The following is a 15,984-nucleotide window of genomic DNA, read 5'->3' on the forward strand; positions in this document are numbered from 1 at the left end:
AAAACACAAAGCATAATGTAAATACTCTATCACAAATATCTAAATACACTTACATCATCTTGAAAACTAGCAGATCTTTAATCCATGACATAAAGAAGCTTCACACACATGGTTTGTAGGACACTGCTTGGTATTAATGTCCTATTTTATAATCTTTCTGTTGTCATACTTGTGTAATTGTGCTTTTTGGCCATACATGAGAATGACTGTGATCATCATCTGTGCTGATATACGGCTGGAGTGTGATATTAATGTTATACGGCTCTCTGGGATACTTGACTCTGATGGGTCAAAAACAACATTCAGTGAGTAAACACTTGTGTATAATGAGCTCTAAACAGTATAATTACTGCTGGCCCAGTTTTTTCCCACTTAAAGGGGGGGGCGTCTAACGGTATTTCATGCATTCTGACTTCTTTGCTTCCCAAAGAACCCAGCATTATGGAAACAATGGATATAGTTTGTTCATCCGGGTAGCAGCGGAGTTGTGCTTGTGTGTTTGTTTAAAGCTGGATATCTTTGAAATGGGGCGGTCACAACCAGGTCATGAGTCTAACAGGACTTTAGACTGAAGTGAATTCAATTAAAGATTTAGGGTTGCGAAGGGGCGGAAACTTTCCAGTAAATCTTCTGAAACTTTCCATGGAAACCTAATCTGGGGAATTTTGGAAATATTCCAAATAGGAGACTTAACGAGAATTTAAGAGAATTTATGGAAATTTCCATAGATTGTATCATATACAAACATAAATAAAAATGTTGTTTGGTCATAAGCAAACATGCATGCAAGGTAATACAAATGTTAAATCATTTTTGCTCAAATAAATGCAGGCTTGATGAGCATAGGAGACTTCACACAAAAAAAAACACAAAAAAGTAATGTGTCCAAACTTTTGGGTGGCACAGTAATTCTCTGCATGATAACAGAAAACTGCTGTGCACACAGCTTACACACAGCACAAATGTATGTTATTTATGTGCATGCATGCGAAATGGACCCTTTGACATTATTTGGTGTGTAGGATTCAAGAAATGACCTGTGCATGTTATGGGAGAATGTAAGTACATGCAGTGTGCTGTGTGCATGTGACCGAGAAATGTACAGGGTAGAAATCAAAAACTAAAATTCAATTAAATCTTGTTGTTTCAAACAAAATTATGCTGCAAGATTTTTTAAACTAAATTTAAGTTCCCTGTTATAGGCAACTCTGCAATTTTTTTTTAATTCCCAGTTTTTTTCCCATTAATTCCCATATATTCCCGTTAATTCCCATGAAAAGTTCCCAGCCCTGAAAATACTGGAATTTTGCAACCCTAATTCAGCTACTGATGGTTTGCCACAACTGAATTTGCCAAAAAAGATCAGCATGCTTTGAAGAAACATTAGGTTGTCAAGAAACATCTGAATGTTTACTGCTAACAAGGTCACCTATTACAATGTTTAGAGAAAACACACAGACAAGAGTAACAGGTTTGGGTTCAAGCAGAGGTCAGAATACGTCAGATGTTTTCAATCCTGCTCCTGAAGACCTCCATCAAAAACACCTGATTCAGAAGATCTAAGTTTGGATGAGGTGTTTGGTAAGAGTCGAGCTTTTCTCTACAGGTGCTGTTGGGATTGAAGTTAATGAGAGTTCTCACCGAGTCTTTGATGGCCATGAAACAGTGACAGATCCAGCGGCGAGTGGTGCCGTCTCTGCAGATGTAGGAGAAAGCATGCTCGAAGTTTCGGTCCGGTGCACAGAACGATACCTTCTCTATTGTCTGGTCCAGAATGAGGTCCTGAAAACACAAGCAAGCAAATACTATCGTCATAAAACATACGAGGTTCTGCTTCATTTTGTTTGTGTGAAGTCAGTTTATTTTACAGCATAATAAAATGACTCAACAAAGTCCAAAATTAACACTTCTGAGTAACAACTGGCTTTAAATACTCAACAGTTGGGCAGTAACTTCTTTAGGATTTCTAACATTCTGCTGTTAAACTCTTCACTGTTGAGTGACATTTAAAAAAACACACACAAACACCCTCAGGTTTTCAGTCAACTTAACTCTTCACAAAGTGAAAAGGTTATTATTAGACCTTAAGTAAGGGATAATGTAGAGGCAGCCGGTAGTTATTGGGAAATAAGCCCCGACAGTGTGATCAGGACCCGACGCGAAGCCGCTGCTTCATACTTGTCTGTCTCCATTTTTTCTCTTTTAGCCAGTCTTTGAGAAGTTTTAATCCCCATTCTGTATTTTTTTGTGTGTTGGCTTCGTAGCTGTCATGCTCTATTTTGTCAAGTTCGGTCTCAGTAAGATGTCTGTGTCTTGTCGTGGTTGTCGAGTGTTTGTCACAAGATGGCGCCAAACAGACAGTAATCTCTATTGGAGCGATTTTATTCGTGCAAGTAGTCCGGCTATGCGTTATTAATTTGGAGCGGTTATTATTTGAAAAGAACGAACCTGCAAATGTCTCAACTGACCAATCAGAATCAAGCATTCCAGAGAGCCGTGTAATAATCCAGGATACACACTCATGTGGTGATGTGGAGGATTCACATTGAGCCACAAAAAATAAAATAAAAATGTCCTCAATTCATTTTTAGGCAAATGTGACCCTGTCTGTTTGAAGGCTCATGTTTGATTTCAATCATTGACATCTTAGTCAATATTAAAGATATCAATGTTATATTTCACAGGATGTTCTTTATATTATGCAAGATGATTTTAATGACACAAATAACAGGGCAGAGACACAAAAGCCTGGTGTCAATATGATGAGCAATAAGAGACTCTGACCAGCAGAGGGCAGAAAAAATGAACATGAGTTCAGCTTCATTCACCTGCTCCTAAAAACACAGGATGTGTGTAACGCCTACTAAGCCTGGGTTAAAGTTCACCTAAAAATACAAATTATGTCATCATTTCCTCATCCTTATGTTGTTTTTAACCTATATGAGTCTCTTTTTTCTGATGAACACAAAAGAAGATATTATGTATATGCTAATTAGGCTGATTTCTCATACATGGATATTTGTAATTCTGATTATTCTCAGTGATAATTCTCATTAGTATAATACAATACATGATTTTCGTTTACATTTAGATATTTGGCAGATGCTTTCATCCAAAGCGACAGCATACATTGTGTTCATTTTTATCACTGTGTTAGAACCGAGGGGCAACCTTCCGATCTCTCTGATGAAGCCAATACGGAAGTGATTTAAACTGCAATTCATCAACTGGCCACTTGAGGCTCCAAAAGGAAGTCAATTCCCATAGACCTTCATGTTAAAATGTCCAACTTTACAGTAGAAAATAATGTGTTTACCAGTGTTGGGGTAACGCATTACAAGTAACTTCCATTACGTAATAATATTACTTTTTTGAGTAAAGTAATGCATTATTTTTTTAAATGTACACATTAAAATTTGAGTTACTTTTTTTAAAAAGTAATGCAAGTTACTTTTCAGTTTAATTAATTTGATTAAAAAAATTATGTACTGAATCAAACATGCCTGTGTGGGAACAGTTTGAGTCAGAAACTGAGATGGCAGGCCAGAGCTCAACATTTTTGTAATGAAATATGCAATTTCTGAATGCAGAACATTTCAGTCATAAAAACACCTGCAAGGCCTGAAAGTGATCAAGCCTCAGACACAAAAAAGTAACGCAAAAATATCTAAAAAGTAACGTAAGCATTACCTTCCATGAAAAGTAATAAGTAAGTAACGGAATGAGTTACTTTATTTGGGAGTACCTTAATATTGTAATGCATTACGTTTAAAAGTAACTTTCGCCAACACTGATGTTTACAGCCTGGTACAAAAAGTAAAATCACAGCCCTGTTTCAACAGATTCTGTGAGATTAACCAAACAGCAGCAAACCACTACAATATTAAAATTCAATGAGTGATCATTAATATTAAGAATCTGATTTAGTTTAGACTGATGAACATTGCAGTACTGACAGTCAGAGGTCTGTGATTACAGCAAACACAATGACATGATGATGACAGGGGTCAATACCTTCGTCTTGTCATCTACGACCCTCAAGCCATCCGCAGACACCATCAGCATCGCCCGTATGGCCTTCTTACCCGACTGTAATGAGAGATAGAAAGACAATCAGATAGTGAAAAAGAAAGAGAGCTGACTGTCCTCTGCTGATGCCATTTACCCTCAGACAAAAATATTTTCATCTACAACACCTGAAAATATAAAAGTCAAAAAATGTTGAGGTTTGATCTGTTAGAGCAGAACTTTACATTAGACGTGTCAATTCCTCATACTGTATAGTGATTTACCCGTAATAAAAAAGTGAAGAGAGTAAAACACTCAAACACACACACACGCGTTGTAGTCAAGCCCAAGTCAAGACCGGAGATCAAGTGTTGAGTCCGAGTCTAAGCCGAGGCCAGATAAAGCTGCGGTCTTGACTCCGACTCAACTACAACACTAAACACACACACACACACCCAAGGAATAAGTTGTCCAGTCTTTCCATGTCTCCTGTTGATTCAGTAGTTTTTTAAGAGCAAACTGCTATTAGTGTGAAGGAAAGCAAACAAACATTTGCACATGTATAGGCCACAAACATACTGTACGCAAGCACGCTAACAAAAACGCATCCCATACATGACATGTGAGCCTGTTGCGACAATTAACCTTTAATGAAGCAATGGATTACTTGCAAAACTACTTCTGCATTTTACTCAATACGGCTCAGTCGTTTCCGTTAACAGTGTTCAGCATGTCTGCATGCAGAGATAAAATCATCACAGATCATTTCTTGTTTTTTGAATTTAACAAGAAAAATCTAAAATTAATCTTTTAAAGCCACAATTTTTGTAATAAAATTGCATAGTCTGACATATATTTAATGCAGTTGTGAACTTTCATTATCCCAAAAGTTCCCAGGGATTTGTAAATCCAGAGAAATTCTTATTTTAAATAATGCCTTTCTCCCTTGTAATTGACATGAGACAACAAAGGAATTTTACACTTACACTCATTTTAAACTTTAAAGGTGCCAAAGAATGCATTGTAATAATCTGTTCAATTGTTCTCTGAGACAAGGTTTGTGGCTTTATTAAGTGCAGAAATGATCCAGAGTCAGTTTTACATGTCTATTTATAACCCTAGGATTTGTCTTAAGAATGAAATGGTCTATTATTAACTTATTTGAAAGGGTCATGAATAATAATGTTGAGCTCTGCTCTGATTGGCTGTTTTCCAGAGCAGCTCCTTCAGTAGCTCTGTGTGTGTGTAAACCACTAATCTATATAAATGACTAGATTGCGCATAGAACGCTTAATGTAACAGCGTGAGGTGAAGCCAGCGCAGAGTTCGAGCCGCCATCTTGGTATACCCAACCGGCAGAGAGCGTCATTGACTTCCATTCAAAATCATGTTTTAAATTCACCCGCTTTACAGCTTAGGACGTTTGTGTTGTAATAATGTACAAGGTAACTTCAGATATAAAACGAAGACTAGTAAAGTGATGTTTTATCATTAAAATCTGATCACATCCATTGAATTAATAGAATGTTTGGGTATACCAACATGGCGGCACGGTAGCTTCACAGTTGTGACGTTATGCCCAATCCAGTCATTTATATAACAGATCTTATGTTTGAGTCTGTATCAGATGAAGATACAGATTTTGAGGAATAATCTATTGTTTGGAGATTGTTAATAGACGTTTCTGAGTGTTTTTTTTTCAGTACGGACCTGTGAAACATAACTTTAACGTCAATAGTAGAACTTCAGCCTAAACACTAGCATATAGCATTAACTAGCATATAGCACTAACTCAACAGTCACAACTTTGTTTTTAGCATTGTAACAACATTGTACTTAATTTAATGTTGGGCTGTACATCTTGACTGTACCGTCACAGTTGGTGTTATGTTGAGATTGGTCTGTTTTCAAGCGGCCTTTTGCATGCACGAGATTTACATACAATAGTGTTTAAGGCTCACGATATGTCATTACCACGTACACAACTCTTATTATTCATCTATGCCTACATAAATAGTTTTTCATTCTATGGCACCTTTAAAGTTACACTTAACCTAATCTCTGCTATAGCGCCTCTTGAGGCGACACTGAGAATGCAATGGATCCTTGTTAGAAATTGCAGTACTACACATTTTGGTAATAACCAAAATCTATATGAAGGTACTTGCGTAGAGTATGTTTTGCACACATAAATGCACACAGCTGCAGCACTTACTTTTGCAAAGAAGCCTTTGAAGAACTTTCTGTCCTGGAATGGAGGGTTGATATGGGATGTTGGGATGGGAGGAAAACGCAGGAGAGGGTTACAGATTAACTCAGGCACAATGTTTTGTGAGTTTGTGATGGTGTACTTTGGTCTCCGAGGTTTCAATGATTAGGAATGACAGGGTTGTGAAACATGAATGGGGAAATCACAACTCCAGCCCACCAATCAGATATCAGACTCACCACTTGTGCCATCATTGTGTTTGTTAATGTTCTAGGTGTATTATTATTATTCTACTATGTGAGTTTAATTCATACGATAGTCTTAAAGGAACAGTTCACTAAATACACACTCTGTCATCATTTTCATGAGGGTGATCAAATAACGACAGACTTTTATTTTGTAGTTGAACTGTCCCTTTAAACCAGCGGTTCTCCGTTCCGGTGGACTCACAGCTCTGCACGTTTTTATTTAGTCTGCATTATCTTGTGTGCTAAAGCCCAAACGTGCAGTGCTGTGGGTCACAGGACCAGAACTAAGATGAACCGCTTCATGTCATCATCATATGTTAGTGATGAAAGCAGGAGGTGGTTAGCAGCATTGGTTCTGATGACATCACATGACTTCCTAAAGTGAGTCATTAACAAAAACTCCTTCCACACGCATCCAACACCATAATCTGAGATAGATGTGTGTGTGAAGAGTTCAGAAACACGCTGGCCACATACACACTACAGCTTTATAATCCTCTCGTAACCCTAACAGTTTATTATTGTATGCAATGATATGCAACTGAAATGTTTGAATGAAATGCATCTGTAGTTGTTGGCATCGTGTTTCTGAGATGCTGAGAAAGTGCCGCTATTTTTTTTGAGAAGTGGGAGTGAATCTGGTTTTCCGTACAAGCACATAATGGTGTGTAACGACTCGCTCTTCACTATTAAAGCGGTGTGTATGTGGTCACTGTAACATTAACCGAAGGCTCATTTCCCCACATCTACCTCAACCTCAAACCTCTTAAATGAGGTTCAGCTTTCAGTTCATGTAATCATAACCATTATACACCGAGCCCACATCACTTCAGTTAAAGGTGTTTCACAGAACCAAGCAGAAGTTAAGAGGTTCAGAGTTAGCAAGAGGTCATAAAAGCAATGCTCATTGGGTTAGAAACACAGGTTAAGGGGTCAAAGTGGATTGAGACGCTCATGTGAACAAACCTGCTTAAAAGAAGAAAACATCACAATGCATTACCATCAGTACATAATGTAAACAATGAGAGGAGCGCTGCATGGAGATAAAAAACAGCTGCTGACGCTACAAGTACCGAGGAAGAGAACAGGAAGAACACAAATAACAGGAAGTGAAACCAAAGAGGAAATAAACAAGGAAAAAGAAATATGGCAGTAGGGCTGGGCAAGACAGCTCAAAATATGAGATCCAAGATTGCACGATATAATTGTTTGGCTTTATTTCAATCAAAGGCACCAACAGTTGTTTAATGCATTAAACAAACGTTTAACGCAACATGTTAAAATTTAGTAAAACCGTATTTTGGTCGCATATGCTCCTGAAATTTAGTTGGCGCGACAAAATTGTTCATATTCAGAGCTGCTGTCAAAGTTCACGAAGATTTCACCGTTTCATTGTTCGATCAGAAATGTGATCGTCAAATACACACTGACGACCCATCAAAATAAAAGTCCGTTGAATGTAATGTATATTACTATTGTATATTAAAATCTTAAAAATAAAATATATTATTTAAATGTATTTAAATATTATTTAAATGTATCTTAAGTAATATAATTACACTCAAAAGATTTGTACTTAATTTTTAATTCAAACAAAGTTGCCACGTTTTTTTAAGAAAAGTAATTTGTTTTGTTTTTATTTTTTTAGAAAAGACAAATGATTAAATTTTATGCATTGAGTTTATTAAACATGCTGTTTGATTTTTGAAAATAAATGTATAACTGTTATAACTATAATTTATAATATATTACAATAACTGAATTTAAAATAAATAATTTAAAATAACAGTAAATGTTTATTATAAGGCCTCATGAATCTACACGTTTTATCATAAGCACTTGTTTAAATGGGCCAAGCATATTGTAAATCAAGTGTGTGGCAAATAATTTAAGAACAGGTTTGATTGTTTAAGCTTTTAATCTTCAAGATGATGAAGTTCTGGTGCTCCTGGATGCACCTAAATTTTAGCTGGTGCTCCTAACTTTTACATTTGGGAGCACCAGTGCTATTGCTACCTAATAAAAAAGTTAATTTCGAGCCCTGAAAAAAGCACAGTTTTTTATTATTATTTTCATTTAAATCCACAGTTTATGGAAATAAACTGCATTTGCTCTGATAGTTAAGAAACTCAAAGGATGAGTTGAGATCTGCTCCCAAACCCAGTAAACTGTCCAGCTAGACAGTATTTAAATAAAACATCCGCGCGATACCAACATGAACATGACTTTACAATTTTATATTGCCTATGAGGTACCACATATCAGCCCAGATTATAATATATCCTGCACATTTATCCCAAATTTATGCAAACCTAGAATGCACTATAACAAGGTTAGTTAAAAACCTAGAGGTAATAAAGAATGGAAACAATTTATGATTTGGATCATTTCAATCAGTTTCCAATTAAAATCCCATTAAAAATAAACTGAATATGTTTGTGTACTGGGTATTTATTAGGCTTTTTAATTTACATCAAAGAACCTCAAGTCAATTTACATTCTATGCAATAGTATTTAACATGATTTATGCATTACCTTTAATTAATATTCATGACCTCATCACCGCTAAGATCCATGACTGCTGATTATTTGATCAGGATCCAGTTTGGTTAGTATGCTGCCTGTGAAGGCCGTAGATAACAAAGCAGCTCACTAGATTTGAAACGTTGCCTCAGGGTATATATTTGCAATTCTCCCCAAATACATGGACATGGAAGTTCGAGGGCATTAGATCCTCAAACAGCACTTTGCATGTGAAGGTGAGTTACATTTATTATTGTGGTGATAAATTTTTCATTGTGGTAACTTTGAGGACATTACGTGCAGTGTACACACTAATGATAAACAACAAACTCAAGTGTATGACGTCAATAAAGATGCACACGGGTGAGAGAGAGGAAATCTCATCTAACAGTGACCAAAGAGAGTGGAGTCAAGTTACTTCTTGACCTGAAACTACTTTAGTTTACAGTAGCCCTCAAAAGATTAATCTTTTTTGCAAACAAAATAAAAGTTTGTGTATTCGCATTATATGTGTGTATTGTGTGCAATTATTAGGTATACTGTATTTAAATTCAAACATACATGTATACATTTAAAAAAAAAGTTATTTTTGTTTGTGGTATATATATTTTTTATATTTTATATTATGTATAAATAATAAATCAAAATCTAAATAAATAAATAATACACACACACACACACGTAAATGTTTGTGTATTTATATACATAAAATAATTACACACAGTGCACACACATATATTAAGCAAAACAAACTTTTTTATTTGCATGCGATTAATCGTGATTAATTAATGACAGCCATAGTTTACAGTAATGGTAATATAACTAGTCTTGGACATAATAAGGTTAGTCTGAGAGCTGGTTACAGTGAATGTGCCTGCTATGTATCAATAAGTAAATAAGTATCACATTATAAAAGCTACTTAAATGTCACAATTTAACTAAGGCCTAATCCTGGCTTTATCTAAGGCCCTGTTTAAACCTGGTGATGTTTTGGTCGATCGGATCGGAAGTGGACGAAGCTAAATAAATGTGTAAACTGGGTCTTATATGTTTTGAGCTCTTTCACTTTCGAGCACATTCAGAGGTAGTCGAAAACACATTCGACAAGATTGCTTTTTTGTGTAGGTGCTCATGTGGTCAAATGTGTTCCAGCAGCCACAAAGACCGCCTACTCTCCGTCTATTGATCTAATGTGTGATGTACCGAGCACAATTGATTTTACAATTACATGCGATTGAAATGTTCACGCTTGTTAAACTAAGACTTTGAATTAAAGAGCACCTATTGTCCGATTCACGAATTTTCATTTCCTTTGGTGTGTAAGTGTGTATTAGTTCATGTTAACAATATGCAAAAGGTACAAATGCCAAAGTAAACGATGACGCGAGTTATCATCTCCAATTTTCTTGGACTACAACAAACACACGGATTGTAGTCAACAGTTTACTCTCTTGGATTGGTGATGTAGTAAAGACCGACATTATCCTAATTCCTCCTGCTTAGACTCACAGCCTGTAAGTTAACTCCTCTTAGCATTGCATTGTGACCAAATCTTTTAAACATGGTAAGGAGCGTCACATTTCCGGCTGACGCTAATCACAACGTACAGAATATCTGGCCAATCAGGGACACAGCGCTTTTCAAATCGATGAGTTTTGTACAAAATCTGTGTGTTTCAGGAATTAAGTGAAATCTGGAGCTACAAAAATGTACGGCATGTGGTAAATAATGTGTTTTTTAAACCATAAACCACGCAAACACATTGTATTACACCAAATACACAAAATAACTTGGTTTTTAAACAATAAAATAGGTGCTCTTTAAAACCCAACAAAAAAGAACGTGTTTATTTTAAAATATGTACGTCTAAGTGCTTACGCCACATGTGTGCCCTGCCCTCTTCCTGTGAAGTTGTTACTATGGCATCAAAGATCACAAGGTGATTTTCTAGGTAAGGCGGGGTGCATGCATGCCGAGCGTGAACTTTCAGTTCAGTTAATCTCACAAAGGAAGGGTTGCTGAATAAAGCATTCATCTGGACTTCTGTTTACTGAAGAAGCAAATTAAATCCACTATTTGATTTTGTATATCTGAGAAATGACTGGGAAGTATTGACATGGTGTACACACTTTTGGCAAAAACGTTGGTGTCTACTCATCGCACCTACTTAAATACAAGAACCTTCCTAAATCTTTTAGCTTATGTTAAGTTTAAAGTAAGAATGCATGTTAACAATGCTGCAATAAAAGTTATACTTGTTGGGGGTTTAATGTTCCATAATAAAAAAATGCATATAATCAAAGAGCAAGTGTGATTTTAGTCAATAACAAAAGCTCATGTTTTGACATCACTAGTGACAAACATCCCAGCTCTTAACCCGGGTGGAGGTGCGAATAATCTGGAATGCCTTTCCTCTGTCCTGTCGAGAGAGGAAACTAACATCTGTCCATTTAAGTAGATGGGATGGGGACATGATTGAAGAGGTCCAGATCTTGAGGTCTTGTCACAAATCTTTGCCCATTTTCCCCCAACACAGTGCCAGTAAAACAACACAATTCAACCAAAGTGAAGTTGGTTCTGGGCTGGAAAAACTGGCTGCGCAACGAGCTCTTAAAGCTGAGATCATTGAGTCAGCAACCACTAACGTCAGAGAGCGGCGTCTCTGGCATGTACAACAACTCAGTTTGCCAGACTGACGCAAAATACTTTACTCTGTAACTACATTGTGTTCGTTAGAGTCTCTCTCTTAAAGTGTCTGACACACCTGATGTGACGAATTACAACAATTGGTTCCTGAGCAATTCCATCCGGTTAAAAACGTTTCTACCAAATGTTTTTAACCGTACTGATATTTCAAGATGTCAACATTTGGTGATTTAAAAGTGCAACAGGGTTCCCACACCTTAGTTAACTTCAAATTCAAGGACCTTTCAAGGACTTTCCAGGTCCAATACCCTCAAATTCAAGGACTTAATGTGGGGGCACATTTCAAGTGAGAGCAAGGTTACACCGTGTTACCTTTTAAGATACATTGTTACAGTTCCCTTTTAAGGGAACTCGTGCTGCGTCATTGCGGTGACACTTGGGGGCCTCCAGAGGTAAGTGCATCTGAATGTGTATATCAAATTCGACCAATGGTAAGACTTAATGACAAAGACAGGGTGACGCAAGAGCCAGGAAGTATATCGCTATCTGAAATATTGCCAAAGACGGCGTTACAGGGACGCAGGAAGTCTGGAAAGGGAGATGCAGCGTCTCGTTCCCTTCTCTGGGAACAACAGTTACATACATAACCCGAGACGTTTTCATGTGTCAAACACAACTATGCAAAAAAGCATTTTGATATGAATCAACATTCACATACAGAAGATATAAACATTTAAAGTGAACAGTTTAGCATGTGTGCTTAAAAGTCTAGAATTTTAACATTATCCTACACTACACAGGGAATAATATGGATTTTTTCCAGAAAGCTTCTTGCATAAAATAGATTCAAGTACTTTCAATGACCTGTATCTATGTATGTATATTTTCAAACACTTCCCAGGGCCTTGAATTATTTCCCCCAGATTCACAAACTTTCAAGGATTTCAAGGACCCGTGGGAACCCTGTGCAATGTCTCAGTTTAAGTTTTTTATCAAAAACTTAAAAAAATATATTCATGGTTAAATAAGTGGAGCTTTCAGAATTCTCACATCCATAGCAGAGAAATGTCACATCTATAACGTTGTTTCTTACTCAAAAACGCGCAGACAAAAAAATGATCTGTTATTTAAAGGGCCGTCCCTAATGCTGCGTTTACACCAGCCGCGGTACAGGCGTCAAACGCGAGTAATTTGACCCGCGTCTGGAGGTCTCGCGGAGCGAATGAGATGTTTCGCGTGGCGAGGTAGACGTGATTCTGCCTCATTTGCCCGTCTAGTTCATGCGAATGGAGCGAATTGAGCGTTGCCGCGGCAAACGCGCAAGTTGAAAAATATTTACTTTGGGGGAAAGAGGCGCCTCGTTAACCAATCAGGAGCTTGCTCTAGTAGTGACGTGATTACAGAAAGCGAGAGGAGTCGCAGAAGCCACTCCCATGACGCGAATTTCCGCATGAATGTCTCGATAACTAGAATTTCACGCTCGGCTTTCATGCGCAAATGAAACGAGTAACTCAAACTGTTCAAGCGGCAAACTAGGTGCGGTACATACAATTTTGACGCCTCAAATGCGCCTGCTGGGAACCCATGGTAAGAGAAATTAACAAAACCACCACCATCCAAAACCAGCCCAAATTTGGCAGTTAAAGGTCGTAAAGCTCAAAGATGACCGGAAGAGGAAGAAAACAGCAGGAAAAGACAGGCACACTTTAAATAGATCCTTTACTGTCCACCGCACGCTGTGTCGTGTAGGAACAAGAGATGTGACGTCAGTGGAGGAAGAGAACGCTCAGAGATGAAAACAGTACAAAAGAAAAGACCCTGCACTTGATCTGTGACAGATGAATGAAGTCTAGGGTGACCGTTGGGATACCTACCGTTTTCAGTCTCTTGACGGCTTCTTCACAGACGTGCATGCCACGAGACTCCTCCACCTCCACGTGTCCCAGATACTGCAAAGAGAACAAACAGAGACATAGCAGGATTAGGTTTGACACTGTCAGACTATTGAGACTCAATCTCTTTCCTGTTCCAGCAGGAAGAGGTCACTCACTCCCAACTATTCCTGTTGGAGCTACCGGACCAGTGGTCACAAACGCTCAATGTGCGGAAACAGCGGCGCCCTCCCCTACCCACAACACCCATCTCTCGCAGAAGACATCAGTGTGTCTCGCCTCAAAGCCTCCTGGGAGCGCCGAGGTCAGGCGAGGAGGCGGCAGCTATTGTGCGGAGAGGAAGTCCTGCCCTTTCCCCCAGTAAAACACACTGGTCTTAGACCACCAGAGCTCCTAAGCCATTGTCAACATGTGACTAGCAAAGGCAAATATGAGCCGGGCTTGTGTTACAAGGTGTTCATATGTACACCTGCTTTAGAAAATACAGCAATCGACAGTGTTTTTGACCAGATGGTTATATTGAGATCTATTAGCCAAACTAATAAAAGTAATTTTTCATTTACTGCCCCTTGTTGGCTTTGCCTTTTCTATAAAAAGGAGATTATTCTTGATGCTCTTTCCAGTGTTGTGTTATCAAAATGCTAACTAATAAATTATTCAAACAACCCAACCGGTCATGTGACAGGCGAAAACAAGTTTTCATTGTATCTAGGGATGCTCTGATCAATGCCGATCTCCACTAATAATACGTGGCCGATCACTATTCTGAATCGGACAGCCGATCTTATTACAGGTATTTCATGTACTACGGCTTTTGATCAGTAAGTCCTTATCGATCTAAAATCACTGTTAGTTTGAGTCGTTTATAACATGCATTTGAAAAAGCAACACTCGTCAAACATAATTATTAAACATATTCTTTATTATCATGAAAATACCTGAAAAGGTTTGAAGAACAGCAATATAAATATATCCTTCAGCCATTTCATGGAGCTGCGTGTCATCACAGCTGCGTGTGTATTGTTCTTCGTCTACAGCGCATTTTGAGTTTCTGCACGAGAGCGCCCCCTGGCTTTTGGATGTAGCAGCATTTCACCGTAATTCATTGAGAAACATAGCAAGCATTATTGGCCGATCGATCGGAGCATCCCTAATTGTATCACATGCTGAAGACTCAAGTTGTGGGGACTTTTAAGGTGCTTTGTTCTACTTTGATATTCTTTAATTTTATTACCATTCCTCTATCCACCGTATTACCAATTATTGGGTCTCATTCACTAAGCATGCGTACACACAAATTTGTGCGTGAGATGTGCGTACGGATGTTTTCACGAACAAATTGTGATTTAACAAAAAGTTTTTAATCAAAATGTCTTCTAAAGGTACACAAAAATTCAACAATACCTAAAACCACTTATACGCAATAATCACGTACACTATAATCAAATATAGGCTACAATTATGTGTATGATAATTGATATATAAATTGTACATGATTATATTTGATATTAGAATATTTTCTGTATTACATATTATTATACATGATCTATATTATTATTATATACATTATATTATACATTACTATAGCCTACTTATTTTTCCTAAACATATAAAGAAGATCAATGTAATGACAAATAGTCACGCTTTCCTTCCTCACTTTTTAAATCTCTATTTGAAAGCATCTGCTTAATGGCTTATGTGGGTGATTCTCACGAAACCATTGAAACATCACGGCACTAATGATTTTAGCTTTAAAATGTGTAATATAGTAACATTAAAAAGCCTCAGAATTAACACAATACTGTGTTCTACCTTGCACAATGTGTGATTTCAACATAAGAATTTATAATTGTAAATTTTATCTCATTTTCTGCTGAAATTCTCATTACCGCAATGTGTCCGGCTGGTTTGAACATGCGTTATGTTGTAATTTATAAAAAATAAATGGATGTTTTGCTAGACTACTTTAGATGACAGAAAAAATATTTACTGAATATTCATGTATAATAATAATGAAGAAAAATTAGGAAAATGATGTGTCCATGCCTGATGTTCTCATCCTCCGCAACAATTTTTTAGAACAGTTTAAGCACAAATACATAATTTTAATAAATTTTGATTTTTCAGTTTCTTCTAGATGGCTACCAGTTAAGATCATTTTTTTACAGTTAATTTGAAATATTGTCTTGTCAGAATGCTTACACGACATTTTGATTATCATTACCGCAACAGATGCTTATTAAATGTTAATTTAATTAATAGAAGCATAATACTTTGATTTTAAATGCATGTGCAGAATCTCCAAATTATGTTCTTTCAGGTTTGTCATGTCATTTTGAAAATATGTCAGTGTTGATGTTTTCTGACTGTTGCGGTAATGAGATTTTTTAGGACAAATTTTTTAAATTATGTTACAAAAAGTGTTAAATGATAAGTAAAAGTTTTTAAATTAATGTTC

General features: G+C 37.0%; 1 protein-coding gene across 3 annotated transcripts in view; it reads right to left on the minus strand.

Annotated features, from left to right (window-relative positions):
- numb (NUMB endocytic adaptor protein) overlaps positions 1-15,984 on the minus strand; it is a 49,650-nt gene that overhangs the window by 6,589 nt on the left and 27,077 nt on the right. For 2 of the 3 annotated variants that reach the window (XM_055172811.2, XM_055172812.2), the window contains exons 3-6: positions 13,509-13,583; positions 6,224-6,256; positions 4,015-4,089; positions 1,642-1,782 (exon numbers count right to left, since the gene is read on the minus strand). In XM_055172811.2, the coding sequence (XP_055028786.2) occupies positions 1,642-1,782; positions 4,015-4,089; positions 6,224-6,256; positions 13,509-13,583 (324 nt within the window). The remainder of the gene's footprint in view (positions 1-1,641; positions 1,783-4,014; positions 4,090-6,223; positions 6,257-13,508; positions 13,584-15,984) is intronic. The other variant, XM_055172813.2, reaches the window with a different exon arrangement.

This window comes from Misgurnus anguillicaudatus, chromosome 7 (assembly GCF_027580225.2).
Source record: "Misgurnus anguillicaudatus chromosome 7, ASM2758022v2, whole genome shotgun sequence".
NCBI classification, from domain to species: domain Eukaryota; kingdom Metazoa; phylum Chordata; class Actinopteri; order Cypriniformes; family Cobitidae; genus Misgurnus; species Misgurnus anguillicaudatus.